Source organism: Rhinopithecus roxellana, chromosome 17 (assembly GCF_007565055.1).
Source record: "Rhinopithecus roxellana isolate Shanxi Qingling chromosome 17, ASM756505v1, whole genome shotgun sequence".
In the NCBI taxonomy this organism is placed as follows: domain Eukaryota; kingdom Metazoa; phylum Chordata; class Mammalia; order Primates; family Cercopithecidae; genus Rhinopithecus; species Rhinopithecus roxellana.
In genome coordinates this window covers 80921366-80948751 of record NC_044565.1, presented here as the reverse complement: position 1 = coordinate 80948751, position 27386 = coordinate 80921366, and the positions used below count along the sequence as shown (strand labels likewise).

The window sequence follows — 27386 nt, the reverse complement described above, 5'->3', positions numbered from 1 at the left end:
GTAGCTGGGACTACAGGTGCCCACCACCACACCCAGGCTAATTTTTTTTTTGTATTTTTAGGAGAGGCGGGGTTTCACCATGTTGGCCAGGATGGTCTCGATCTCCTGATCTCGTGATCTGCTTGCCTCAGCCTCCCATAGTGCTGGGATTACAGGTGTGAGCCACCACACCCGGCCTGTTCTGTTTTAAAGTATATGACTCTAGAGGGCTATGACTGTAGAATGGTTTTTTTTTGTTTGTTTGTTTTCTTTGAGAAGGAGGCTCACTGTGTTGCCCAGGTGGGAGTGCAATGGCATAATCTCAGCTCACTGCAACCTCTGCCTCCTGGGTTCAAGCAATTTTCCTGCCTCAGCCTCCCGAGTAGCTGGGATTACAGGCACTCACCACCACACTAATCACCACCTGGCTAATTTTTGTATTTTTAGTAGAGACGGGGTTTCACCATGTTGATCAGGCTGGTCTCAAATTCCTGACCTCAGGTGATCCACCCGCCTCGGCCTCCCAAAGTGCTGGGATTACAGGCATGAGCCACCACGCCCGGCTGACTGTACGACGTTTAAAGTGAAGCCTGATTAGAAAATTGAGTTTCTAGGCCCAGTAACCCTTCTCCTATAGTGTGAACTGGAAAAATCCATTTGTTTTAGGACTTGATTATTAGTAAGATTACGAGACAGAAGAACAGCAAAGACATGCGATGCTCCTTAGAAGACAGATGTCTTTACAAATCAGGAGCCATGCTATAGGATGGGCACCAAGGGACTATCCCATGTGGTAAAGAAACTAATCCACTGATTATAGACCAAGAGCAAAACAATTAGTAATTAGGAACGTTTCCGTTAATGCTGCCCTTCTGTCTCTGAAATTCACCTGTGCACCTTCCCATTCAAACTCCAGCTGTTGCTATTACTTCTAGCTCATAAATATTTATACCATCCTTTTTTACAGTAAGCATGACTAAGACTGAATTAACGGAAGCATGCAATCTGATTCGTTAACAAGAAAGCCACCAGGTGTGGTGGTTCACGCCTATAATCCCAGCACTTTTGGAGGCCGAGGCAGGCTGATCACCTGAGGTGAGACCAGCCTGACCAACACGGAGAAACCCCATGTATACTAAAAATACAAAATTAGCTGGGTATGGTGGTGCATGCCTGTAATCCCAGCTATTCAGGAGGCTGAGGCAGGAGAATCGCTTGAACCCGGGAGGTGGAGGTTGCGGTGAGCTGAGATCACGCCATTGCACTCCAGCCTGGGCAACAAGAGTGAAACTCCATCTAAAAAAAAAAAAAAAAAAAAAGCCAATTGTACAGTTTATAACTAACGTTTGCTACTTGGCTAGTTTGAAACCCATATTGGGGTTGCAAAAATGCCCTCCACGTTTATGCTTATAATTTCTTTCTCTCCCTCCTTCCCTCTCTCTTTCTCTTTCTTTCTACAGAGTCTTGCTCTGTCGCCCAGACTGGAGCGCTGTGGCACAATCTCGTTTCATTGCAACCTCCGCTTCCTGGGTTCAAGTGATTCTCATCCCTCAGCCTCCTGAGTAGCTGGGATTACACGTGTGCGCCACCACGCCCAGCTAATTTTTGTATTTTTTAGTAGAGATAGGGTTTCACCATGTTGGCCCGAACTGCTAACCTCAAGTGACCCACCCACCTCGGCCTCCCAAAGTGCTGGGATTACAGGCGTGAGTCACTGCACCTGGCCTTAAAATTGCAATTTAACATATTTTAAAGAAGTGTTATGTGTCAGTCACTATGTTAGGAACTCAGAATACAAAGATAAATAGGGATACATGAGAACAGAGACATAAAGTTTATTTGAATATTTTTTTTTTTTTTGAGACGGAGTTTCACTCTGTTGTCCAAGCTGGAGTGCAGTGGCATGATCCTGGGATCCTGGCTCACTGCAACCTCCGCCTCCCAGGTTCAAGTTATTTGAATAATTCAATCTGGACCATAATTTAGCCTCCAGAAGGGTCTGAAGAGAAGGGTCTGTTGACATTAAAAGGGAGCTAAGGGTTTCAACCAAGTTTCTTAATTGTGGTTTTTAAGACTTTCTCAGGCGGGGCTCTGTGGCTCACGCCTGTAATCCCAGCACTTTGAGAGGCTGCGCTCAGAAGTTCAAGACCAGCCTGGGAAACATAGTAAGACCCTTCCTCTACATAAAAAAAAAAAACAAAAAACGTTTTAAATTAACTGGGTGTGCCTGTGGTTCCAGCTACTAGAGAGACTATGGTGGGAGGACTGCTTGAGCCCAGGTGTTCCGTACTAGCCCTGGCAACATAGGGAGACACTGTCTCTAAAGAAAGAAAAATGTAAAAATTAGCCAGGCTTGGTGGCGCCCGTAGTCCCAGCTACTCTGGAGGTGGAGGTGGGAACCCGGGAGGTAGAGGTTGCAGTGAGCTGGGATCGCGCCACTCCACTCCAGCCTAGGTGATGGAGTGAGACCCTGTCTCCAAAAAAAAAAAAAAAAACAAGAAGCACTGTTAAGAACATACAAATAAATGAGAGAGACTGGGAGAAGATATTTGCAAATCACTTATCTTGTTTTTGGAGAGGCGTGATGATCTTGGCTCACTGCAACCTCCGCCTCCCGGGTTCAGGCAATTCTCCTGCCTCAGCCTCCCAAGTAGCTGGGACTACAGGTGCATACCACCATGCCCAGCTAATTTTTGCATTTTTAGTAGAGACGTGGTTTCACCATGTTGGCCAAGATGATCTCGATCTCTTGACCTTGTGATCTGCCCACCTCGGCCTCCCAGAGTGCTGGGATTATTACAGACATGAGCCACTGCGCCCGGTCAATAAATACCCAATTTTTAAAATGAGTGCCTTCCTGGAAGAAGTTGCAAAAAAAAATTTTTAAAGGGCAAAATATCTCAATAAACGTTTCACCAAAGAAGATAAACAAATGGTTTAACATGCACATGAAAAGATGCTCAATATCCTTAGTCACTAGGGAAATGCAAAAGGAAACCACAAGGAGATACTGCTTCACAACCTAACTAGAATGGCTGTCACCAAAAACACAGGCTGGGTGCGGTTACTGCCTCAAGCCTATAATCCCAGCACTTTGGGAGGTTGAGGAGGGAGGGTCATTTGAACCCAGAAATTCAAAACCAGGCTGGGCAGCACAACCAGACCTCCTCTTTACTAAAAAAAAAATTAAAAAATAAAAAAAAATTAGCCCATGTGGTGGACTGCACCTGGAGGCGGGATTGCTTGAACCTAGGCGGTCAAGGCGGCAGTGACCTATGATTTTGCCATTAAACTCCAACCCCTGTGACAGAGCCAGACCCTGTATCAAAAATTAATTAAAAATAAAAAAGTCAGTAAAGTCTAAGTAATCACAATTTTATTTAAAAATATATGGGCTGGGTGCAGTGGCTCACGCCTGTAATCCCAGTACTTTGGGAGGTTGAGGCAGTCGGATCACTAGAGGTGAAGAGTTTGAGACCAGTCTGACCTACATGGAGAAACCCCATCTGTACTAAAAAAATACAAAACTTAGCCGGGCGTGGTGGCGCATGCCTGTAATCCCAACTACTCGGGACGCTGAGGCAGGAGAATCGCTTGAACCCAGGAGGCAGAGGTTGTGGTGAGCCAAGATCGCACCATTGCACTACAGCCTGGGCAACAAGAGCAAAACTCCATCTCAAAAATAAATAAAGACTACAGAAACAAAGAAAAAAGTATATACATTGATTACAATTACCTAAGAGTCTTTAAAGGATTATAAAGTAATGTGCAAAAGCGAAAAACATATATGGGTATTGGAATAATTTTATTTTTGCTTGAAAACACACTTAAGGGGGGCCGGGTGTGGTGGCTCATGCCTGTAACCCCAGAACTTTGGGAGGCCGAGGTGGGTGGATCAGGAGTTTTAGACCACCCTAGCCAACTTGGTGAAACCCCATCTGTACTAAAAACACAAAAAATTAGCTGGGCATGGTGGTCCATGCCTGTACTCCCATGTATTCAGGAGGCTGAGGCAGGAGGATCACTTGAACCTGGGAGGCAGAGATAGCAGTGAGCCGAGATCGTGCCACTGCACTCCAGCCTGGGTGACAAAGCGAGACATGGACTCTTAAAAAAAAATTGTGAAAGTTTTATCAGTTCTCAGCAAATTAAAACAATTGATTGAATGTTTTAAATGTCACTTAAAAAAAAAAACACTGCATGGAAAAATCAACTTCAGTATCTTTTGAAGAAAAAAGTGGATTTAGGAAATCAGATGAAAAGGGGATGGTGAGAAATCAGTGCAAAGATTGGAAACTTTGCTTCCAAGGAGACAAAAAATACACTGTGGAAGTTGAAACAGCCTTTTATTTTAAAAAGTATTCTTGATAATGTGTTCAAAGACTGCCCTGGCTACTGCCCAGAACTGGCAGTAAATGGAGCCAGCTTTGGGGAGGAATCTCCCTCTGGGGAATCTGGAATCACAGGTGCTGACAGCCCAAAGGAGGAACTGGAAACAGGTGAGTGAAACTCCTGGGGAGAGACTCTTAGCTGAGGAACTAGCTAGGGAAACTCCCTAAGCATGAAGGTTTCTATGGCAGATCAGGATCACTTACCCTTTCAAGCACTCAGGTTTTGTTTGCAGGCAAATTGTTTACACAATCAGGGGACTCAGTTGCCAGGAAAGAGTCAATGTCCCCAGCTCATTAGTTTGATGGCAAATAAATCTACCAATATCAAGGCATCAGGCCTGGTCCCTGAGCCAAGATCAAGTCCAATTGATGCTATGGATTATTTCCTACGTGGTTTTTTTGTTTTTGTTTTTTGAGACAGAGTCTCGTTCTGTTGCCCAGGCTGGAGTGTGCACAATCTCGGCTCACTACAACCTCTGCCTCCCGGATTCAAGCGAGTGCCTCAGCCTCATGAGTAGCTGGGATTATAGACGCATACGACCACACCCAGCTAATTTTTTTAGTAGAGACAGGGTTTCACCATGTTGCCCAGGCTGGTCGCAAATCCTGGCCTCAAGTGATTGACCCGCCTTGGCCTCCTAAAGTGCTGGGATTACAGGCGTGAGCCACCACGCCCGGCTGGCTTCTTCCTTTTCAAAGGCCTCCCTCATTTTATCAGAATTATTTCCATGCTGACTTCAGTCTGTTCATATTCCCCTTCTATTTGCTTTCTGAAGACATCCCAGGGTTTGAACAGGAGAGTCTTAGTCACTAGGAGAAAGGCTATTTGTGCTAAATTTTGCTTTCAGGATCATGGAACTTTGAAGTCGCCAGGGAGGAACTTTCTGTTCCCCTAAAGTTTCTAACTGCTTCTGCAAGTGTGGTCTGGGAATGGTAACATCATTATCTGGGAGTTTGTTGGAAATGCAAATTCCTGGGTCCCAACTAGAACTACTGAATCAGAATCTATTGGGAGGAGGGTCCAGCAATCTGTTTTGAAAAGCCCTGCAGCTGATTCTGATGCTTGCCAAAGTGCAGGAAGCACTGCGCTATACCAACTTGTTATTAGACAACTATGCAGGAAAATAGCTGTGTTATCAGACTGTATTCAAAGGCCCTGAAGCCTAAATATTTGCTGATTCTGATTATTTGCTAAAGTGCAAGAAGCACTGGGCTATACCATCTTGTTATTAGACAACTATGCAGGCAAATAGCTATGTTATCAGGGCTTGTATTCAAAGACCCTGAAGCCTAAATATTTTTAAATATTTCTTACAGGTGGATGTGGTAGCTCACACCTATAATCCCAGCACTTTGGGAGGCCAAGGTGGAAGGATCACTTGAGCCCAGGAGTTGAAGACAAGCCTGGGCAACATATCAAGACCCTCTTTAAAAAAAAAAAAAGCTGGGCACGGAGGCTCTCGTGCCTGTAATCCCAGCACTTTAGGAGGCCACGGCAGGCAGATCATGCCACTGCACTCCAGCCTGAATGACAGAGCAAGACTGTCTCAAAAAAAAACACAAAAAACAGCGGGGCGTGGTGGCTCATACCTATAATCCCAGCACTTTGGGAGGCCGAGGCAGATGGATCACCTGAGGTCAGGAGTTTGAGACTAGCCTGACCACCATGGAGAAACCCCGTCTCTACTAAAAAAATACAAAATTAGTGGGGCACGGTGGTGCATGCCTGTAATCCCAGCTACTCGGGAGGCTGAGGCAGGAGAATCACTTGAACCCGGGAGGCAGAGGTTGTGGCGAGCCAAGACTGTACTCCGGCCTGGGGAACAAGAGTGAAACTCTGTCTCAAAAACCAAAACCAAAACTCCACAAAAAACCAGAAAACTGTAATTCAATAGGTAATGCTGTGTTCCGATAATTTTTTTTTTTTTTTTTTTTTTGAGATGGAGTCTCGCTCTGTCGCCCAGGCTGGAATGCAGTGGCGTGATCTTGGCAAACCGCAACCTCCACCTCCCGGGTTCAAGTGATTCTCCTGCCTCAGCCTTCTGAATAGCTGAGACTACAGGTGCGTGCCACGACACCTGGCTAATTTTTTATATTTTTAGTAGAGATGGGGTTTCACCATATTGGCTAGGCTGGTCTTGAACTTCTGACTTCATGATCCGCCCGCCTCAGCCTCCCAAAGTGCTGGGATTACAGGCGCGAGCCACCGCACCTGGCCTGTAACAGGTACCTTTCTAATCCAGAACCTCTGTACAGAGTCCTGGCCTCTCACTGGCTTTCAAGGGGGGTAGGGTTAAGTGTAAGTAAAGTATGCTTCCTGCATTCTCTTTCCTCAGTAAAGCTTGAACCAGAGAATGGAGACTATAGGCAGAAAGCATTGTAAGTCTGAAGACTGGGTTGAATCTAGTAGGCAAAATAACTGGATTGAGTTCAGCAGCAAAATATCTTGTCACTTTAACCTTTTTTCTCAGAACTATTATCAGGTAATGGTCACTTTAAAGGCTTTGAAAGTCAGCTGGGCGGGGTGGCTCAGGCCTGTAATCCTAGCACTTTGGGAGGCCAAGGCGGGTGGATCACTTGAGGCCAGGAGTTCAAAACCAGCCTGACCAACATTGTGAAACCCTATCTCTACTAAAAACACAAAAAAGTTAGCCAGGCGTGGTGGCATGCACCTGTAATCCCAGCTAATCAGGAGGCTGAGGCAGGAGAATCACGTGAACCCAGGAGATGGAGGTTGCAGTGAGTAGAGATCACACCACTGCACTTCAGCCTGGGTGACAGAGCAAGACTGCACCTCAAAATAAATAAATAAATAAATAAATAAATAAAGCTTTGAAAGTTAAGGCTTACATTTTATTAGAAGTCAAAACTTTTAAGTTTCAACCAAAAAAGGGCAGTCTTGATTCAAAAACTATTTCATCATGACACCAAAATAAAAGACAAATCTAAAAAAAAATTAACAATTAAAAAATAAAAGACAAATATTTTAAAAACAGACACATATAGTTAGTGAAGACTTAACAAGACCGTGATCTTACCATAATATTTTATATTGAATCTAACATGTTACATTTTTTTCCAAATGCTTTCCTTGCCTAACAAAAATGGTGTGTAACCCCATCACAAGAAAAGACCCATACAGGTGAAACCCCGTCTCTACTAACATACAAAAAATTAGCCGGGCGTGGTGGCAGGCCCCTGTAATCCCAGCTACTCAGAGGCTGAGGCAGAGGAATCGCTTGAACCTGGGAGGCAGAGGTTGCAGTGAGCCGAGATCACGCCACTGCACTCCAGCCTGGCGACGGAGTGAGACTCCATCTCAAAAAAAAGAAAAAAGAAAAGACCCATACAATTCTGAAGTCCCTGTGCTAATTTTATTGCATGGGATCCTATCCTTGCCCTAGTTCATTAATTTCCCAAGGAAATTAGCACTTATAACCCGCTCCTTTGATTTTATCAAAACAAAGAATTATATACACACACACACACACACACACACACACACAGTCATGTAACTTTAAAGTCCTACAATCGGATGATGAACTTAACATTCAAAACAATTTTTTTTTTTTTTTGAGACGGAGTCTCGCTCTGTCGCCCAGGCTGGAGTGCAGTGGCCGGATCTCAGCTCACTGCAAGCTCCGCCTCCCGGGTTCACGCCATTCTCCTGCCTCAGCCTCCCGAGTAGCTGGGACTACAGGCGCCTGCCACTTCGCCTGGCTAGTTTTTTTGTATTTTTTAAGTAGAGACGGGGTTTCACCGTGTTAGCCAGGATGGTCTCGATCTCCTGACCTCGTGATCCACCCGTCTCGGCCTCCCAAAGTGCTGGGATTACAGGCTTGAGCCACCGCGCCCGGCCTCAAAACATTTTATGAGGGATAAAAAATAGTCTTTTTCTATCAGTATGTTCACATTTCCTGGCCTCTCATTGGGAAGCTGTAAGATGTCCTTCAATAAGATCCTGAACACGAGACAGAATAATCTCATTAGAGCTGCTGCAATTTTCTGGACCATATGGTGGGTCTATAGTCAGGACCCCAGCCACACAGAGAGTCCTTGGAGAATCTCCCTGTTCAGTGATGGGGATGTGGTTCTTCTCAAGCCATTTCTTTAGGCTGTTCTTTCTCTCTTCCAGATCCTCTGGGCTGTATGCTTTGCAGTCTCCAGACGTGAACAAATGCATCAGCTTCTCCCTCACTCTATGGTCCCCTTCATTCACAGTTTCAACAGTCTGCACAGCATGTCCCATAATTCCAGTCACAGACATGCTGCCATCTTCAAGGAAGTTCACAAGGACGATACTTTGGAGGAAAAGTAAGTTCAGAGGCATCATCAACCCAAGTAGGTCACTAAAATAATAGATGACACTCTACTCTGAAATTAATCCTGTCACCAACGAATGCTTCCATTTATTCAACAAACATTCACTAAGGATTCTAAATATGTGAACTTTTTGCCCAGCCTACAGCCAATCATTGTGGGATACAATTAAAGGACTAAACAAGAGTTATGAATGCCTTAAATGTGTATTAGAAAAGAAGGCAGGATAGCCAGGTGTGGTGGCTCACACCTGTAATCCCAGCACTTTAGGAGGCCGAGGCGGGTGGATCATGAGGTCTGGAGTTCAAGACCAGTCTCTGGCCAAGATGGTGAAACCCAATCTCTACTAAAAATACGAATATTAGCCGGGCGTGATGGCAGGCACCTGTAATCCCAGCTACTTGGGAGGCTGAGGCAGAGAATTGCTTGAACCTGGGAGGCAGAGATTACAGTGAGCCGAGATCACGCCACTGCACTTCAGCCTGGGCAATAGAGCACGATTCCATCTGGCGGGGGTGGGGAAGAAGGCAGGGTAGACTTAACTTTTAGAGTTAAAAAAACAATAACTAGGCTGGGCACAGTGGCTCACACCTATAATCCCAGCACTTTGGGAGGACAAGACGGGCAAATCACTTGAGGTCAGGAGTTCAAGACCAGCCTGGCCAACATGGTGAAACCCCATCTCTACTAAAAATACAAAAATTAGTTGGGCGTGGTGGCACACGTCTGTAATCACAGCTACTCGGGAGGCTGAGGCAGGAGAATCACTTGAATCCAGGAAGCAGTGAGCCGAGATCGAGCCACTGAACTCCAGCCTGGGTGACAGAAAAAGGCTCTGTCTCCCAAAAAAAAAAAAAAAAAAAAAAAGGTGAGGTGGCTCACGCCTATAATCCCAGCACTTTGGTTGGGAGGTCAGGTGGGCGGATCACAAGGATCACAAGGTCAGGAGATAGAGACTGCCCTGGCTAACATGGTGAAACCCCATCTGTACTAAAAATATGTGCCTGTAATCCCAGTTACTTAGGAGGCTGAGGAGGGAGAATCACTTGAACTGGGGAGGTGGAGGTTGCAGTGAGCTGAGATCACGCCATTGCACTCTAGCCTGGGCAACACAGCGAGACTCCATCTCAAAAAAAAAAAAAGTTTTTGTGGTTACATTTATTTAAAGTCCTTATCTTTTAAGACATATAGTGAAGTATATATAAACAAAATTATAGGCTGGGGACAGTGGCTCAAGCCTATAATCCTAGCACTTTGGGAGGCCAAGGTGGGCAGATCACCTGAGGTCAGGAGTTTAAGACCAGCCTGGCCAACATAGTGAAACCCCATCTCTACTAAAAATACAAAAAATTAGTGGGGCATGTTGGCACATGCGTGTAACCCCAGCTACTCGGGAGACTGAGGCACAAGAATCGCCTGAACCTGGGAGGCAGAAGCTGCAGTGAGCCAAGATCACACCACTGCACCACTCCAGCCTGAGCAACAGAATGAGACTTCATCCCCCCCGCAAAAAAAAAATATATATATATATACACACACACACACATATATATACATATATATGTGTGTGTGTGTATATATATGTGTGTGTGTATATATATATGGTAAGAATAATTTATATGCCCCATTTCTATGAAGTTGCCTGGTCTGATAAGGTAATCTATAGTCGGAACAGCATTTAGATTCAAAGGCAGTTAAGTTCTCATATGGAGGCCGGGTACAGTGACTCAGTCTGTAATGCCAGCACTCTGGGAGGCTAAGGCGGGGAGATCCTTGGAGCTCAGGAGTTTGAGACCAACCTGGGCAACACGGCAAAACCCCGTCTCTACAAAAAATACAAAAATTAGATGTGGTGGCGAATGCGTGTAGTCCCAGCTACTTGGGAGGCTGAGGCAGGAGAATTGATCGCTTGAACCTGCGAGACAGAGGTTACAGAAGCCGAGATCTCGCCACTGCATTCCAGCCTGGGTGACAGTGAGACCCTGTCTCAAACAAACAAAAAATTCTTAGATGAAAATATTAATAATTAGCCTTTCATTTATCTGCTTTGTCTGTCTATAACATACAGGTAGCACAAAGGGGTGTCAAGATTTCAGACAAGTAGGATGCATACTCACTTGGCAGAGACTGGGTCTGTAGTTAAAACCCATCCTTTATACTCATTCTTCTCACTGGCTGTCACTTGGACCTCTTTGTAAATGTAATCTTGCCATTCTAAGGGGCCTTTCTTCATCCATTCACTCATGATTGCCACCTGGCTAGATCTGAAACAACACCAGTGCTGGTTAATATATGTTCCACCTAAGCAAATGTCTTATCCTTAATCTCCATCCTATCCTAGAGACAGAGAACATCTGTGATTTGCCTCAAGTTCGTAATAAGTTACTTAACACAATTAATTATTAGTGCATGTACTGATAGGAACTGATACTATAGTTGGGGGAAAGAACACGTGTAAAGGCTGCTTGAGAATTTTTGTTTCTCAGGAAAAGGAAAATAGTTAATATGCACAATTCGGCCTAAAGCAGAGGGGACACCAATTTGCTGAGGGTGCAGTCTGAGGAAATTCACCCGGCACAGATCTATTCCGGTGCACAACCACATTCCAAATCGCTTTAACTCTGGCCTGCAGATGATGCTCAAACCCTTCAACTCTGCTTTTCTTCCATCGACCAAAGTACTTCGTCCCACTCCTCAACTGAAGCAGAGAACTCTCCTGATATCCACCCACGCGCTCTCTGGCTCTGTGTCTCCGCTGGATCCCGCCATCGACAGGCACCCCCGATTTATGACAACTGTCCTTAAAATTTGTTTGAAGGATGCACAAACGAGGGGGCAGCGGCCACAGCTCTAGAGCTTAGATTTCTGGTCCTGTCCTGCAGCCACACGATACCTAAGGCTTTATTCAAAACCAAGTGGTACTTAACGTTTAATCCTGACAAACGAGAAAAATACCGGTTAAAACACTCCTTGCAACACTGGGTACTCAGCAACCACGCTTTGAGGAAGGACCGTTGAGAGGAGCCCGCCTGAGACCAGCATGCTTTGCGCCGATCGTCACTTCCTTCCCCCAGAAGCCTCTGTTTTGTAGTCCTACTTGGAGGTCTGGGAGTCGCGGGCCCTCGAGTGCAGGAGGCGGACAGGGGCTAAGATTCTTCTCTAATAATAATAATAATAAGCCGCCATCTCCTCTAGGGCTATCCCTCTCCATTGCCACGACGGACATTTCAAATAATCTCTTTTTTTTCTTTAAAGAGGAAAAAGCGGTCGGGCGCGGTGGCTCACGCCTGTAATCCCAGCACGTTGGGATACCAAGGTGGGCGGATCAGGAGTTTGAAATGGGTCAGGAGTTCGAGACTGGTCAGGAGTTCGAGACCAGCCTGGCCAACATGGTGAAACCCCGTCTCTACTAAAAATACAAAAAATTAGCCGGGCCTAGTGACGGACGCCTGTAATCGCAGCTACTCAGGAGGCTGAGACAGGAGAATCCCTTGAACCCGTGAGGCGGAGGTTGCAGTGAGCCGAGACCGCACCATTGCACTCCAACCTAGGCAACAAGAGCGAAACTTCGTCTCAAAAAAATTAAAAATAAAAATAAATAAAGAAGAAAAAACTCGTGCCAGGTCCTCAATGGTAGTAGACTTGGAAATGAACTTTTGCCTTATAATCAAAGCACATGAACCCTCAGGGTAAATCGTAAAGCTCTAGGAATGTGAGGTGAACGTGCTGTGGAGAAGAGCGATAGAGCTGCTACAGGAAAGGGGTCCTGATTCAGACCCCGAGAGAGTTGTTGGATCTCGCGCAAGAAAAAATTCAGAGCGAGTCCGCAGTGCAAAGCAAAAGCAAGTTTATTTAGAAAGTAAAGTGGTGAAAGAACAGCTGCTCCGTAGACAGAGTAGGATGTTCCCGAAAGTAAGAGGAACACGTCCACCCTAGATACAATAGTCCTATATATGAGGAGATGCGCTCTACTTCAAGGGTTTATGATAAAGGATTAATTTTCTTAATTACTGTATTTTGCAAGCATCAATATTGCTATCTTTAAAGCAAAATTAGGAATGCCTTTGTTCTCCAGATATTGGGATATCTGGACCCTCTCAAGTCTGGATCTGTTTAGTAAACTTTTTTATTTTATTTTTTAAACAGAGTCTCACACTGTCACCCAGGTGGAGTGCAATGGTGCGATCAAGGCTCACTGAGAACCTCCACCTCCCGGGTTCAAGCGATTCTCGTGCCTTAGCCTCCCCAGTGGCTAGGATTACAGGCATTGGCCACCACATCTGGCTAACTTTTGTATTTTTAGTAGAGACGGGGTTTTGCAATGTTGGCCAGACTGGTCTCAAACTCCCAACCTCAAGTGATCCGCCCGCCTCAGCTTCCCCAAGTGCTGAGGTTACAGGTGTGAGCCCAGCGGCAAACGTTATTAAATTGTTCCCTTAACTGTAAACGTCTACAGGCTGGGAATGCCTAATTTTCTGAGAATGCAGCCCAGCAAGTCCCAGCTTCATTTCCCTAGCCCTCACTCAAAATGGAGTCACTCTGGTTCCAACGTCTCTGACACGGCCCAGGTATTTCTTGTTTGCTTGGCTTGTATAGGGCAATTAAAACGCCTGCTCCTTTGGGATGTGCACTCAGTACAATCTTGAGAAAGGTGCAGAAGCTGGAAAGAAATGAACCAAACCGGGATGAATTTCATCTAGCAGATCACTCTCTATAAACCCCTCCAGCAGAAAAGTGCAAAAGACTTGCTTCTGCTACAGATTTCTGGTCATGCACTTAACTGGCTTCTGGCATGATCCAGAATCTTTTTAGGACTAAAAAATGGTACAAAGTGCTAAACGCTGAATTCCTGGAAATGTAAAAACCAAGGGAGATTTACAAAAACCGAATGAAAAGACTATTAAAGGTGTAGAAAATATCAAAAATTAATCAGCTTTTCCCTTACTCCTTGACATTTAAGTTCCACGTAATCTTCAAAGTATATTTTCTTATTGTCATCATTTCAATAATCTTTCCCATAGCCTTTATTCATTACATGATTGGCTGATTATATTTTTTTATTTTTATTTTATTTTATTTTATTTTTTTGAGAAGGAGTCTCGCTCTGTCGCCCAGGCTGGAGTGCAGTGGCCGGATCTCAGCTTACTGCAAGCTCCGCCTCCCGGGTTTACGCCATTCTCCTGCCTCAGCCTCCCGAGTAGCTGGGACTACAGGCGCCCGCCACCTTACCCGGCTAGTTTTTTGTATTTTTTAGTAGAGACGGGGTTTCACCATGTTCGCCAGGATGGTCTCGATCTCCTGACCTCATGATCCGCCCGTCTCGGCCTCCCAAAGTGCTGGGATTACAGGCTTGAGCCACCGCGCCTGGCTGGCTGATTATATTAATGTAGTTTTAGTGGATTGTTAGATTTTGCTGGTTAACGCCCTCTGTAAATCTACAAAGAGCTCATATAAGTGCCAATTGTTATCATAGTGTGAAGGAAAACACTTGAACTCGTAAAAATTCAGTCCAAAAGAGTTACAACCAACATGTGGCAAACTTCATTTTCTTTCTTTTTTTTTTTTTTTTTTTGAGACGGAGTCTCGCTCTATCGCCAGGCTGGAGTGCATTGGCATGATCTCAGCTCACTGCAACCTCCACCTCCCAGGTTCAAGCAATTCTCCTGCCTCAGCCTCCTAAGTAGCTGGGACTACAGGTGCCCACTACTACGCCCAGCTAATTTTTGTATTTTTTAGTAGACACGAGATTTTACCATGTTGGCCAGGATGATCTCGATCTCTTGACCTTGTGATCTGTCTGCCTCAGCATGCCAAATGCTGGGATTACAGGCGTGAGCCACTGTGCCCCGCCAACAAACTGTTCATTTTCATTTTAAGCTGTACTCTATACTCCAGCATGAAAGACTTTGGCCTGTGTGTGTGTGTGTGTGTGTGTGTGTGTATTCTACAAATAGAAACTAGTGTCAAGGTAAACATCAGTTACTCCCCATCCTTTTTTGTGTTTTGTTTTTGGTTTTGAGACAGGGTCTCATTCTTTCTCCCAGGTTGAAGTGCAGTGCAAGGGTCATGATTCACTGCAGACTGGACTTCCTGGGCTCAAGTGATCCTCCTGTCTCAGCTTCCAGAGTAACAGGGACTACAAGCATGTGCCACCATGCCCTCCCTGCTGATGTTTGTTTGTTTGTTTTAATTTTTGGTAGGGACAAGGTCTTGCCATGTTGCCCAGGATGGTTTCTAACTCCTGAGCTCAAGTGATCCACTTGCCTCAGCCTCACAAAGTGCTGGGATTACAGGCATGAGTCACCCTGCTTGGCCAGTTACTCTTTTTAAGGTGATGAGACTGGGGCAATTTCCCTACCTTTTTGCCCCTTTAGCCTTGTAAGTAAAATTCTCAGGAACTGCTAATGCAAATCACTGACTTCTAAGAGACTGGAGCCCAGCCCACTTCCTAACACGAGTTCTCAGAATGGCCCTCTCCTGTAGCTGGTTGTCACTGAGTTCAAATGGGGCTACCTCCTTTCCTAGGTCAGCCCTTACCCTTGGTCCCCCTAGAGCCTTTCACTCCATTTGGTGTCCCTCCCTTCACATTCTCTGCTTTTCTACTTCTCCTCCATCTCCTTCCAAAGGTTTGCCAGCCTCACCCTCAAACCCACAAACACACACATACCTTTCTCTGCCAAATCCAAAATGACTTATTTTATTTATTTTTTATTATTATGATTTTATACAGTCTTACTCTGTCACGCAGGCTGGAGTGTAGCAGTGCCACTCGACTCATTGCAGCCTCGATGTCCCAGGATCAAGCAATCCTCCTGCTTTGGCCTCCCAAGTAGTTGGGACTACAGGAACGCTCCACCGTGCCTGGGTAATTTTTTCTAGAGACGGGGTCTCACTGTGTTGCTACACTGGTCTTGAACTGCTGGGTTCAAGCAATCTGCCCGCCTTGGCCTCCCAAAGTACTAGGATTACAGGGGTGAGACACAGCACCCGGTCACTTCTTTAACTAACTTCTGTTTGTTAGAACTTGTGCCAGGCACTATTCTAATTACTTTCAAACATTCACTCATTTGGTGAATGAGTACACAGGCTATAGACAATGGGGAAATTTTGATATATGGAGTGGCATGATTCAATTAGTATATTAGAAAGGATTGGAATCAATAAATAAACTACAGAGAATCGGGAAATGTTGATTTATGGGATGATGATATGATTAAATTAGTATATTAGAAAGGATGCTGAGAAATTGGATATGGGGAAAATAGTGAAGTATAGAGCAGCTATACCATGAGACATTATATAAAATATACTTTCCTGCTTAGAATAATAGTATTATGAAAAAGACTCCAGAACAACCATCTTTCTAATAGAAAATCCGGGCTGGGCACAGTGGCTCACGCCTGTAATCCCAGCACTTTGGGAGGCTGAGGTGGGAGGATCACGACATCAGGAGTTCAAGACCAGCCTGACCAATATGATGAAACCCCATCTCTACTAAAAATACAAAAATTAGCCGGGCATAGTGACATGTACCTGTCCAGCTACTCAGGAGGCTGAGGCAGGAGAATCACTTGAACCTAGGAGGTGGAGGTTGTAGTGAGCTGAGATCACACTACTGCACTCCAGTCTGGGTGACACAGCGAGACTCCATCTCAAAAGAAAAAGAAAAAGAAAAAGAAAAAAAAGAAAAAGAAAAAAAAAGAAAAGAAAAAGAAAAAGAAAATCCAATTTTAGGCTGGGAGAGATGGCTTATGACTGCAATCTCACCACTCTGGGAGGCCGAGGCCGATGGATTGCTTGAGGTCAGGAGTTGGAGACCAGCCTGGCCAACATGGTGGAACCCCATCTCTACTAAAAATACAAAAAATTAGCTGGGTGTGGAGGTGCCCACCTGTAGTCCCAGCTGCTCAGGAGGCCGAGGAACGAAGAATCGCTTGAACCTGGGAGGCAGAGGTTGCAGTAAGCTGAGATTGCACCACTGCACTCCAGCCTGGGCGACAGGGCAAGACATTGAAAAGAGACAGAGAGAGAGACAGAGAGAGGGAGAGAGGGAGGGACGGAGGGAGGGAGGGAGGGAGGAAGGAAAGAAGGAAGGAAGGAAGGAAGGAAGGAAGGAAGGAAGGAAGGAAGGAAGGAAGGAAGGAAGGAAGGAAGGAAGAAGGGAAGGAAGGGTCCAATCTTAGAGAGATGTGTCTCCAAATTGATTAGTGTTATCTACCCTGCCCAGAAGGAAGATTTTACAACCTCAGAGAGGGAGGATTGGTTTCCCTGGCAGTAAAGTGAAGGTAAGATCGTTTTCCAAGGATGAAAATGCTTTGATTGGGTGTAGTGACGCACTCCTTAATCCCAGTACTTTGGGATACTGAGGCGGGAGGATTGCTTGAGGTCAGGAGTTCGAGACCAGCCTGGCCAACATGGTGAAACCCCATTTCTACTAAAAATACAAAAATGAGTTGGGTGTGGTGGTGCTCATCTGTGGTCCCAGCTACTTGGGTGACTGAGGCAGGAGAATTGCTTGAACCCAGGAGGGAGAGGTTGCAAGGAGCCAAGATCACACCACTGTACTCCAGCCTGGGTGACAGAGCGAGACTCCATCTCAAAAAAGAAAAGAAAAATCATCTGTTCAATGGAAATGTTAAGAAAAAAAGAGAACGAAGGAAAAAGTGCTTCAATAGCACTATATCTGTATTTATGTACAGGAAAGCGACAGTGAGGTACCTTCTTCAAGCTCTAATAAACTGGCACTAAAAATTAAACTAAATGGATGTGAGCGCTTTGCTGGGTGCAGTGGCTCACACCCATGATCCCAACATTTTGTCAAGACCCTGTCTTAAAAAAAAACACAGCATACACCAAATTTTGTTAGAAAAGAGATTAAGGGCCAAGTGCAGTGACCCAGACTGTAATCTCAGCACTTTGAGAGGCCGAGGTGGGTGGATCATCTAAGGTCAGGAGTTGGGGCATGGTGGTGGGCGCCTATAATCACAGGTACCCGGGAGACTGAGACAGAAGAATTGCTTGAACCTGGGAGGCGGAAGTTGCGGTGAGCCGAGATCGCGCCACTGCACCCCAGCCTGGCAACAGAGTGAGACTCCATCTCAAAAAAAAAGAAAAGAAAAAGAAAACAGCTGTCTAGTGACAGAGAGAGGACTTCCAAGAGGAAAAGGCCCTCAAGAAACCTTTGGAATTCTGAAACTTTGAGCTTTGAGAAGTTTCCTACATTGCAGGAAGTGGAAACTTAAATTCATCTTTGCAGAAGATCTTTGCTTTGTTATGAGAAAGCCACCCTAAAAAACCTTTTAGTTGTAGAACTAAAGCAAGTCCTCATCTAACTCCAACGTTGAAACCACCCCTATAAACTTTATAAGATTAATCGGGGAAGAAACAAAAGTAAACCAAGTTTGCAGCACATGCAGCGTTAATCCTGAGGTCAGCTTAATCCTGAGGTCAGCTTGCTCCCTGACCTGCTTCCTCATAGTTGTTTGGCGCCTATTATCCTAGGATCATGTAGACCCCGTTAGAAGATTTTAGTCCCCCATAACTGCTCTAGAGATAACCTGAACATTATTAAAGGGTTTCCCTTTGAGACATGCCTTCAGATCGCACATGCTGGTAACACTCCTATGCCAGCTGATCTGCAGGACCCTGCTGATGCCAGCTGGTCTGAGGGACCCCACAAAAAGCTGATTCACCAGAGAATGCAGTTTCCACATCCTGATGATTTCATCCCTTTTACCCTGACCAATTGATAACCCCAAATCTCTGGCCCCTTGCCTTTCATGATAGCCTTTTTGTTTTGTTTTGTTTTGTTTTGTTTTTGTTTTTGAGACGGAGTCTCGCTCTGTCGCCCAGGCTGGAGTGCAGTGGCCGGATCTCAGCTCACTGCAAGCTCCGCCTCCCGGGTTTCCGCCTCCCGGGTTTACGCCATTCTCCTGCCTCAGCCTCCCGAATAGCTGGGACTACAGGCGCCCACCACCTTGCCCGGCTAGTTTTTTTTTTTTTTTTTTGTAGTTTTTAGTAGAGACGGGGTTTCACCGTGTTAGCCAGGATGGTCTCGATCTCCTGACCTCGCGATCCGCCTGTCTCGGCCTCCCAAAGTGCTAGGATTACAGGCTTGAGCCACCGCACCCGGCCTCATGATAGCCTTTAAAACCGATTGACAACCCCAAATCTCTGGCCCCTTGCCCTTCATGATAGCCTTTAAAACCCAAGCCCAGGGCCGGGCATGGTGGCTAACGCCTATAATCCCAGCACTCTGGGAGGCTGAGACAGGTGGATCACCTGAGGTCAGGAGTTTGAGACCAGCCTGGCCAACATGGTGAAACCCCGTCTCTACTAAAAATACAAAATATTAGCCAGGCGTGGTGTTGGATGCCTGTAATTCCAGTTACTCGGGAGGCTGAGGCAGGAGAATCTCTTGAACCCGGGAGGCAGAGGTTGCAGTGAGCCTAGATCATGCCATTGCATTCCAGCCTGGGCAACAAGAGCAAAACTCAGTTTCAAAAAACAAAACAAAACACAATAAAAAACCCAGGCTCAGAACTCTGTGGGTTTGAAAGTCTTCTCCCATCTCCTCATCTCCTCACTCGGTGCTCTGCCGTCATTAAACTCTCTGCCACATCCCTGCTGTCTCAGTGTAATGGATCTGTTACTGTGCAGTGGGCATACAAGCCTGTTCGTCCTATAACAGTGTATTTGGAGAAAACAGTGACATTGCAATTAATCTGAAAGCATCTGCTCTAGAGTTAGACTGAAAAGTCAAATGAGCTGGTGCATTCACAGTTGTATATAGTTGAGTCATGTTATAATTTGGTTTTAAAGTACCTGTCTAAATGCTGTAGCTCAGTGTTACCTAGATTCCAAATGGATATTTATTAAAATGAAATTACATTCCCCCCCCCACCACCACCAAAAAAAACTACATTATAGTGGTTTAAAATCAGAAAACTTTTCTGAGAGACTGGGTCTTACACTGTCACCCAGGCTGGAGTGCAATGGTATAATCATAGCTCACTTGCAGCCTCAAACTCCCAGGCTCAACTGTTCTTCCCACCTCAGCCACTCAAGTAGCTGGGACCACAGACGTGCGCCACCACGTCCAGTAGAAAACTTTAAAATCACATTAAGAACTAGAAATCAAGATAACTATAATTGATTAATTCCAGCTCCCAAAGGCAGCCTCCCAAAGTGCTGGGATTATAGGCATGAGCCACCGTGTCCAACCTAAAATAAACCTTTTTAAGACTCATAGGGCCGGGCACGGTGGCTCAAGCCTGTAATCCCAGCACTTTGGGAGGACGAGACGGGCGGATCACAAGGTCAGGAGATCGAGACCTATCCTGGCTAACCAGGTGAAACCCCATCTCTACTAAAAAATACAAAAACTAGCCGGGCGAGGTGGCAGGCGCCTGTAGTCCCAGCTACTCGGGAGGCTGAGCCAGGAGAATGGCGTAAACCCAAAAGGCGGAGCTTGCAGTGAGCCGAGATCCGGCCACTGCACTCCAGTTTGGGCGACAAAGCGAGACTCCGTCTCTTAAAAAAAAAAAAAAAAAAAAAAAAAAAAAAGACTCATAGTAAGTACTTAAATATCTGTTGATTGATGTGAGATTTCATTTGCTAGGAGAGAGTTCAGTTCAAGTTTTTCTAAAAAGTCCCTGAGAAAAGAATGCATTATATCAGGTGGATGATGTCTTAATGTACACACCCTGACTGGACAGACGGCACTGGCTACAGGCTTCCAAGTCTCCATCTTTTAAACCAGTGAAAGAAAAAAATCCAAGCTTTTTAGCTTAACTTCAGCACTATCAGTGAACTCCCTAGAGCCTTTCTGCAGCGGAAGATGGGGTGGGCCCACTTCCGCTGCAGGGACGAGAGTCATGATGGCTTTGATCTGTGACACTAGAAAACCTAGTTTGACCAAAAAGTTGATAAATCTGTGGATATAAATCTGTCCACTGCTCCAGTTGCTCCCATCACCAGAGCACTTAACAGTTGCTCATCCATCCACAATAGGAAGGTCAACTGTTGCTAGCGATCCTGATCAACACATTGCCTGAAGTCTGAGATCTATGTCACTGAATTTCAGCCTTTACAAAGTGGGGCTCTTGGCCGGCCACACTGACTCACACCTGTAATCCCAGCAGTTTGGGGGCCAAGGAAGGCAGATCACTTGAGCTCAGGAGTTTCAGACCAGCCTGGGCAACATGGTGAAACCCTGTCCCCTCAAAAAATACAACATTTTGTCTGGGTGTGGAGGCACATGCCTGTAGTCCCAGCTACTCTTGAGGCTGAGGTGGGAGGATTGCTTGAGCCCAGGAGGCAGAGGTTGCAGTGAGCCATGATAGTGCCACTGCACTCCAGCTTGGGCGAGAGCCAGACTCTGTCTTCAAAAAAACAAAAAAGAAGAGGAAAAAAAGTAAGTGGGGCTCTCACGCTGAATCTCATCAAACAGCTTCTCAGCACAAATCTTTACCCCTGTCAGGTCAGGAATGTGATAGTAATAAAATGGCAATGCAAGGGTAGCAGCAGCTGCCTCCATTAGAAAATTAATCAGAGCATCTTTGTTTCATGGTTTGAAAAGAAAAGTGCAGTGACATCAATGCCGTTGGCTTCTATTTCTTCTGCATGTTGGGCCTTTATGATTCTTTCAAGCTCAGTACTCCTATATGAATTACTACCTGATCCAACATTTACCAGTTTATTATAAACAATATTATAAAGGATACATATGAAGAAATGTACATGGGGGGCCAGGCCCAGTGGCTCACACTTGTAACCCCAGCACTTTGGGAGGCCGAGGTGGGTGGATCGCCTGCAGTCAGGGGTTCAAGACCAGCCTGGCCAACATGGTGAAACCCCATCTCTACAGAAAATACAAAATACAAAAATGAGCCGGGCGTGGTGGTGTGCACCTGTAGTCCCAACTACTTGAGAGACTGAGGCGGGAGAATGACTTGAACCTGAGAGGTAGAGGTTGCAGTGAACCAAGATCATGCCATTGTACTCCAGCCTAGGCGACAAGAGTGAAACTCTGTCTCAAAAAAAAGAAAGAAAGAGAGAGAGAGAGAGAGAGAGAGAGAGAGAGAGAGAGAGAGAGAGAGAGAGAGAGAGAGAAGAAAGAAAGAAAGAAAGAAAGAAAGAAAGAAAGAAAGAAAGAAAGAGAAAAAAAGAAAAGAAAAGAAAAGAAAAGAAAAGAAAAGAAATGCAGATGGGGGACGGGACATGGAGCATCTGTGTCCTCCCTGGGTGCACCACCCTCCAGGAATCTCTATGTGTTCAGCTATCTGGAAACTCCACCTAGTACCCTTTTTATTTTATTGTATTTTTCATTTTTTGAGATGGAGTCTTGCTCTGTTGCCCAGGCTGGAATGCAGTGGCGCCATCTCAGCTTACTGCAACCTCTGCCTCCCAGGTTCAAGCGATTCTCCTGCCTCAGCCTCCCAAGTAGCTGGGATTACAGGTGCCCGGCACCACAGCCGGCTAATTTTTTGTATTTTTAGTAGAGACGGAGTTTTGCCATGTTGGCTAAGCTCTTCTCGAACTCATGACCTCAAGTGATCCGCCCGCCTCGGCCTCCCAAAGTGTTGGGATTATAGACGTGAGCCACCGCGCCCAGCCTACTACCCTTTTTAACTATGTCCCTTGATACCACTTGGTAGCTTATTGTTATTGACATATGTGTTTTGGCAGCTGCTGTATGTAGCTTGGTTCACTTAACCATTTCACACAACCTTCTTATGAGGCTTCAAAGCTAAAAATCTTCAGTTTCCCTTGCAGGTAGGACTGGCCATATGAATACATCTAGCCAATGAGATACACATGGAAGTCTCTAAGAAGCCCATCCCTTCTGGAATAAAAAAGGCGAAACCTCCTACGAAGGAGAAAGATCTTTTTGTCGCTTTACCATTCTTCCTCCAGGCTGCCTGACTTGGACATAAGGCCTAGAGGTGAGGCAGCCTCTTTCCATCATGAGGAGACATGCATGAGAAGGCTTACATGCTAAGTAAAAAGATAAAAGAAAAATCAAAAGAGCCATGAACTATCAGACCTGAACTACCTACCTTCAGATTTCAGTTTGGGGCAAATTAATGCCCGTTTAATCCCTGTGTTTTGAGTGTTTCCACCCAAACAAAACCCTTTTCTTTTCTTTTCTTTTTTTTTTTTGAGACAGGTTCTCACTCTGTCGCCCAGGCTGAAGTGCAGTGGTCCAATCTTGGCTCACTGCAACCTCCGCTTCACTGGTTCAAGTGATTCTCGTGCCTCAGCGTCCCCAGTAACTGGGATTACAGGCGAGCACCACCATGCCCCGCTAATTTTTGTATTTTTAGTAGAGATGGAGTTTCGCCATGTTGGCCAGGCTGGTCTCGAACTCCTGACCTCAAGTGATTCACCCATCTCGGCCTCCCAAAGTGCTGGGATTACAGGTGTGAGCCACCGTGCCTGGCCAAACAAAATCCTTTTCTAAATTATCTCCCTAATAAGGCCCTCAGAAGAGAAACCAACTTTATATCCTCAGCACTGTTCAGTACCTGCATACAGTAGACATTCAATACATATTTGTTTAAGCAATTAATAAATGTGCTCTTCACTGGAAGAAGTTGAAATACTTTACAAAACACAAAAACATTTAGGCAGAGAGTTTCTTGTTTCATAAGTGACCAAAATAAACAGAACAGAAAAAGTAAATTAACAGGTCGAATTTCAGATTGACAAAGCAAGTAACGACAGGACCTTTGCTGTTTCAAAGAAAGTTCCCTCCACTGCAGAACAATGTAGTAGCAGTATTAGTAGTAATTACAATAATGTTTATTAGCTCAATCTTAAAATAGCAAAACCACGAGACAGATACTATTATTAACCCTATTTTATAGCCAAGGAATCTGAGGTACAGAGGCCCAAGGCCACACACAGCTAGTTAGTGGCAGGACTGGGATACAAATTCAGGTAATCAGTCCAGAACTTGCCCTCTTAACCACTATAACCATACTAATTAAATAATAAAGAATAGCTCAAGCATAAGTATTCACTTTAAAGTCTATTGTTAATTGATGATTAATTTTTAATGTTTTAAAAAGCAAACATCGCTAAATCTTGAAATACCAACTCCTCATCTTGTCTTAGTTGGTTGTTTGGATACCCAAAGTATTAAGGTAGCATGTTTCGTTGATGTGTTTTTAGCAAGCTACGCTTTTCTAGCAACTTCTGGTTTTTTTATTTTTTTGGTTTTTTTTTTTTTTTTTTTCTGAGACAGAGTCTCCTCTGTGCCCAGGCTGGAGTGCAGTGGCGCGATCTCCGCTCACTGCAAGCTCTGCCTCCTGGGTTCACACCATTCTCCTGCCTCAGCCTCCCAAGTAGCTGGGACTACAGGCGCCCACCACCACACCCAGCTCATTTTTTGTACTTTTTAGTAAAGACGGGGTTTCACCATGTTTGCCAGGATGATCTCGATCTCCTGACCTCGTGATCCACCCGCCTCGGCCTCCCAAAGTGCTGGGATTGAAGGCGTGAGCCACCACACCCGGCGCAACTTCTGTTTCAAAGGGTGACTACCAGGAAGACACACTTAGCCAGACTTAATGACTTGGAAATTAGGTCATTTTTTTTATCCCTAAGGCAAGTAAAACAATACCAAGCCCCATCCCTACAGCTGCTATTTACTCTCAGATAAACCCACCCACAATGGATAGATGCCATCAGTTTAATTATGTTGAAGAGCTGGTCTTATTAAGAATTACACCTCAGGGAGGACAACTAAAGGGAGGATTACATGGTAACAAAACTTTTCCTCTGACCACCACTGCATCTATCTTCTCGGCCTCTCCCAGTTATCTTCAAAGAGTTTATGTGTGTGTAGAAGAAGGAGAGGGCTTTCTTCTCTATCCTGTGGCAAATTATAAACTCACATTCTGCTTCTTACTAAAAAAGGGTAAGAAATACTATTGATCACACAGGGTGGACAAGCCCCTCTGGTATAAAAAGCCAATAAAAATGATTGTGTATAATGGAAAATCATTCAGAGTCTGTGCCATTCGGTGCATCATTTGGAAATTTGTCTTTTTTAAAATTTTTTCATTCTTCAGCTAAGACAGCAGAAGAGGTGATTTATTGTATGCTTGTTATACTCGGCCACAAGTGAACAGAGAAATAGTACAGAATGTCACAGTTCCAGGACAAAGAACCAAATGGGCTGTTTTGGTTACAAGCAAGATGGGTATCAGAGGTGGTTTCCGTGATCAGATGGTGATGGAAGCTCTAGATCCACTTAGACAGCAGCATGCAGTCCAACAACTTGTACCAGCATCTCCAGCCTCTGGCATTCGATGTTTCTGGGTACACAAGCTACTGGTTGACTTGGACTTCTGCCTCATCTTTCTTCTTTTACACTTCAGCCTGTGCATTCACGTCTTCCTCCACCTGGCTCTCATGGCACAAAGGTTTCCAAGAAGATGGCACTAAGGCCGAGAGAAAAACAATTCAATAAAAATACGTATAGGGCACTGGGATTCCTAGCATAGTGAGTTGCATAAATCATCTAGTGAGATGTTAAAAATGTTTTTGAGGTTTTGAAAATGTTCTCTAACATAATTGATGAATTTATAACATAGGAGAGAATTATTTTTAATGTACATAATTTGCCTTTTCGTTTTCAAGAATGTGCTTCACCTCATTTGCCTCTAAGACATCGCATTTTATAGGTATGAGAAAGAAAGAGGGAAAAGTCATTGCCCACCCCTTTCTTATTACTGATCAGATTCTTGGCAGCCGCCTCTTGAATTTTTTCCGCAAAGATATGATTTTTCTACCTGTTAATTACTTGCTCACTGTAGATATTTCACCTCTACTAAACAAAACCACACTTTGTGTTTAAGTCATTTTTCTCTGGCTATTTGTTCAAGTGCTATGTGAGTCCTAAACTGTAATCGAGTTTCCATGGAATAGTCTTTGTAATTTCTTACGTTGTCTAGGTTTTTTGTTGCACTGTCATAGTCTCCTTTTAGATAGTGTAAGATTCCCAGTTCATAGTAAGTATATGGCACCAAATAGTGGTCATATTTTAATAATTTCTTCTTTTGAATGACACAATTAAAGTAATACTCAGCCTCTGAATATTTGCCTAAGTGTTTCAGGCATAGGCCTTTCAGTAAATTTAATAAACTTATGTCATCTGTGCCATACACTTTATGTGGATTTTCTTGTAAAAGGTCTTCTCCTTTGTCGATTATCGACAGCCAGCTTGAAATAAGCTCATTCTTTCTGCTCATGACTAGGAAACCACTCCAGGCATATATGAACTCCAGAAGGGGCTGGGCTGTAAACCAGCCTGTTGTAGTGCCATAGCGCTGACCCTTCTCTGCAACAAACTTCTCTATTGGCACAGCACTGCCTAAAAATTTGATTTTCAGGCTTTCCACTCTTAAGAAGAGAGAGTTCATATCCTCACTTACTGATTTCACAAAATCAGAAGGAAGCAAAGCCAGTGTGATAGCTTTACTGTACACGTATATTGCCTTGGACCATCTGCTGTGTTGAGACAGTAGATTGGCATAGTGGTAAGCCTGCCTCCAATCCTGCAGTAAAATGTGGCACCACATGAATTCCCAGTAACAGAGGTGATGAACCTGCTTCCATTCATTCTGAGTAAAAATGCACTCCTGTAATTTTAACTGTGCATTTTCAAAATTTCCTTTCAACATACTAGAACGTGCATGGAAAAATTTAAATATGACACAGTTTGGAAATTTCTGGAGGTAGACTAGGAAGAGATCCTCTGTAGCAGAATTGTAAACCTTTTCAACACCAAAAGCTACATAGACATAATTGTAATAAAAGAGTAGAATCAAAAGACTTAAGATATTATTTATATGGGTTCCAGATGCACTCTCATGAAGCAAAGCTAAGCCTACTTCTCTATCACCAGAGTATCCAATAATATTGAGTAGTTTAAGTGTCTTTGGTGGCATAAGTGATAACATCAAATTGAACGCTCCAAGTCCAAATTTTATACCTCCAACCAGGTGTTTGTGGGCTTTGCTTTGGTTGTCAGGGATCTGTGTTAATACTTGTTGACAGTCTTTGTATATGTGGTAACTTGACCCAACACTGATCCCGCTTTTAAGAAAAGCAAGCATGCTCTCCTCCTGTATAAGTGATATAAAGGATTTCAACATCAAACACTCAGCATAACAGACTTCTGCATGCAATTCCTCTTCTGTGATAGCCGTTATTCCCTGTCTACTTACTAGATGAGACAATGTCATTTTAGGTTTTTTCCGGAAATTGTCACAGGTTTTCAAAGCATCCTTTGTAGCCATCATTCCAATCTGTAAATCCTGTGGTTCAAAAGTCAGTACGGCCTTGACAACCATAAGGATACCATACATTAGGGAATGGTACATGCTGTTTTTAGACCATGGATGAATGAGATTTATTGCATCTGAGAATCTATTATTTAGAAATAAATACAATCCAGTGGTGCATTCTTCCAAGGAAGATGGTAGATTCATCGTTGTTGCCACAGGGATACTTTCACAGGCATCTTCAAACTTGTCCTCTTGATTACTTTTTATTTTACTTAGAGTAAGTGACATTATTTGTTTCCCCACTTACAGATGAGAAATATCTGAAGTGGAAGTGGAGTGACGTGGTTGTAATCAGGGTAGCTCCTGATCTCCTGATTGAGGTCACTTCTTCCACACA

The 27386-nt window shown here is 44.5% G+C and overlaps 2 protein-coding genes and 1 pseudogene across 2 annotated transcripts; all 3 read right to left on the bottom strand.

Moving 5' to 3' along the window:
- Positions 1 to 8231: 8231 nt before the first annotated feature.
- Positions 8232 to 11736, bottom strand: GEMIN6 (gem nuclear organelle associated protein 6). Its single transcript, XM_010364135.1, has 3 exons — positions 11646 to 11736; positions 10808 to 10954; positions 8232 to 8671 (listed from the first exon to the last, which is right to left on the bottom strand). The coding sequence occupies exons 2-3, from the start codon at positions 10933 to 10935 to the stop codon at positions 8296 to 8298; spliced, it is 504 nt and encodes a 167-aa protein (XP_010362437.1). The 5' UTR covers positions 10936 to 10954; positions 11646 to 11736; the 3' UTR covers positions 8232 to 8295.
- An 8629-nt stretch (positions 11737 to 20365) lies between these two features.
- Positions 20366 to 21379, bottom strand: LOC104663035 (annotated as a pseudogene).
- A 2774-nt stretch (positions 21380 to 24153) lies between these two features.
- On the bottom strand, positions 24154 to 27364 carry LOC104663034 (tetratricopeptide repeat protein 39B-like). The gene has a single exon (XM_010364158.2). It carries the CDS (start codon positions 27275 to 27277, stop codon positions 25559 to 25561), a length of 1719 nt encoding a protein of 572 aa, XP_010362460.1. The 5' UTR covers positions 27278 to 27364; the 3' UTR covers positions 24154 to 25558.
- Between the last annotated feature and the right edge of the window lie 22 nt (positions 27365 to 27386).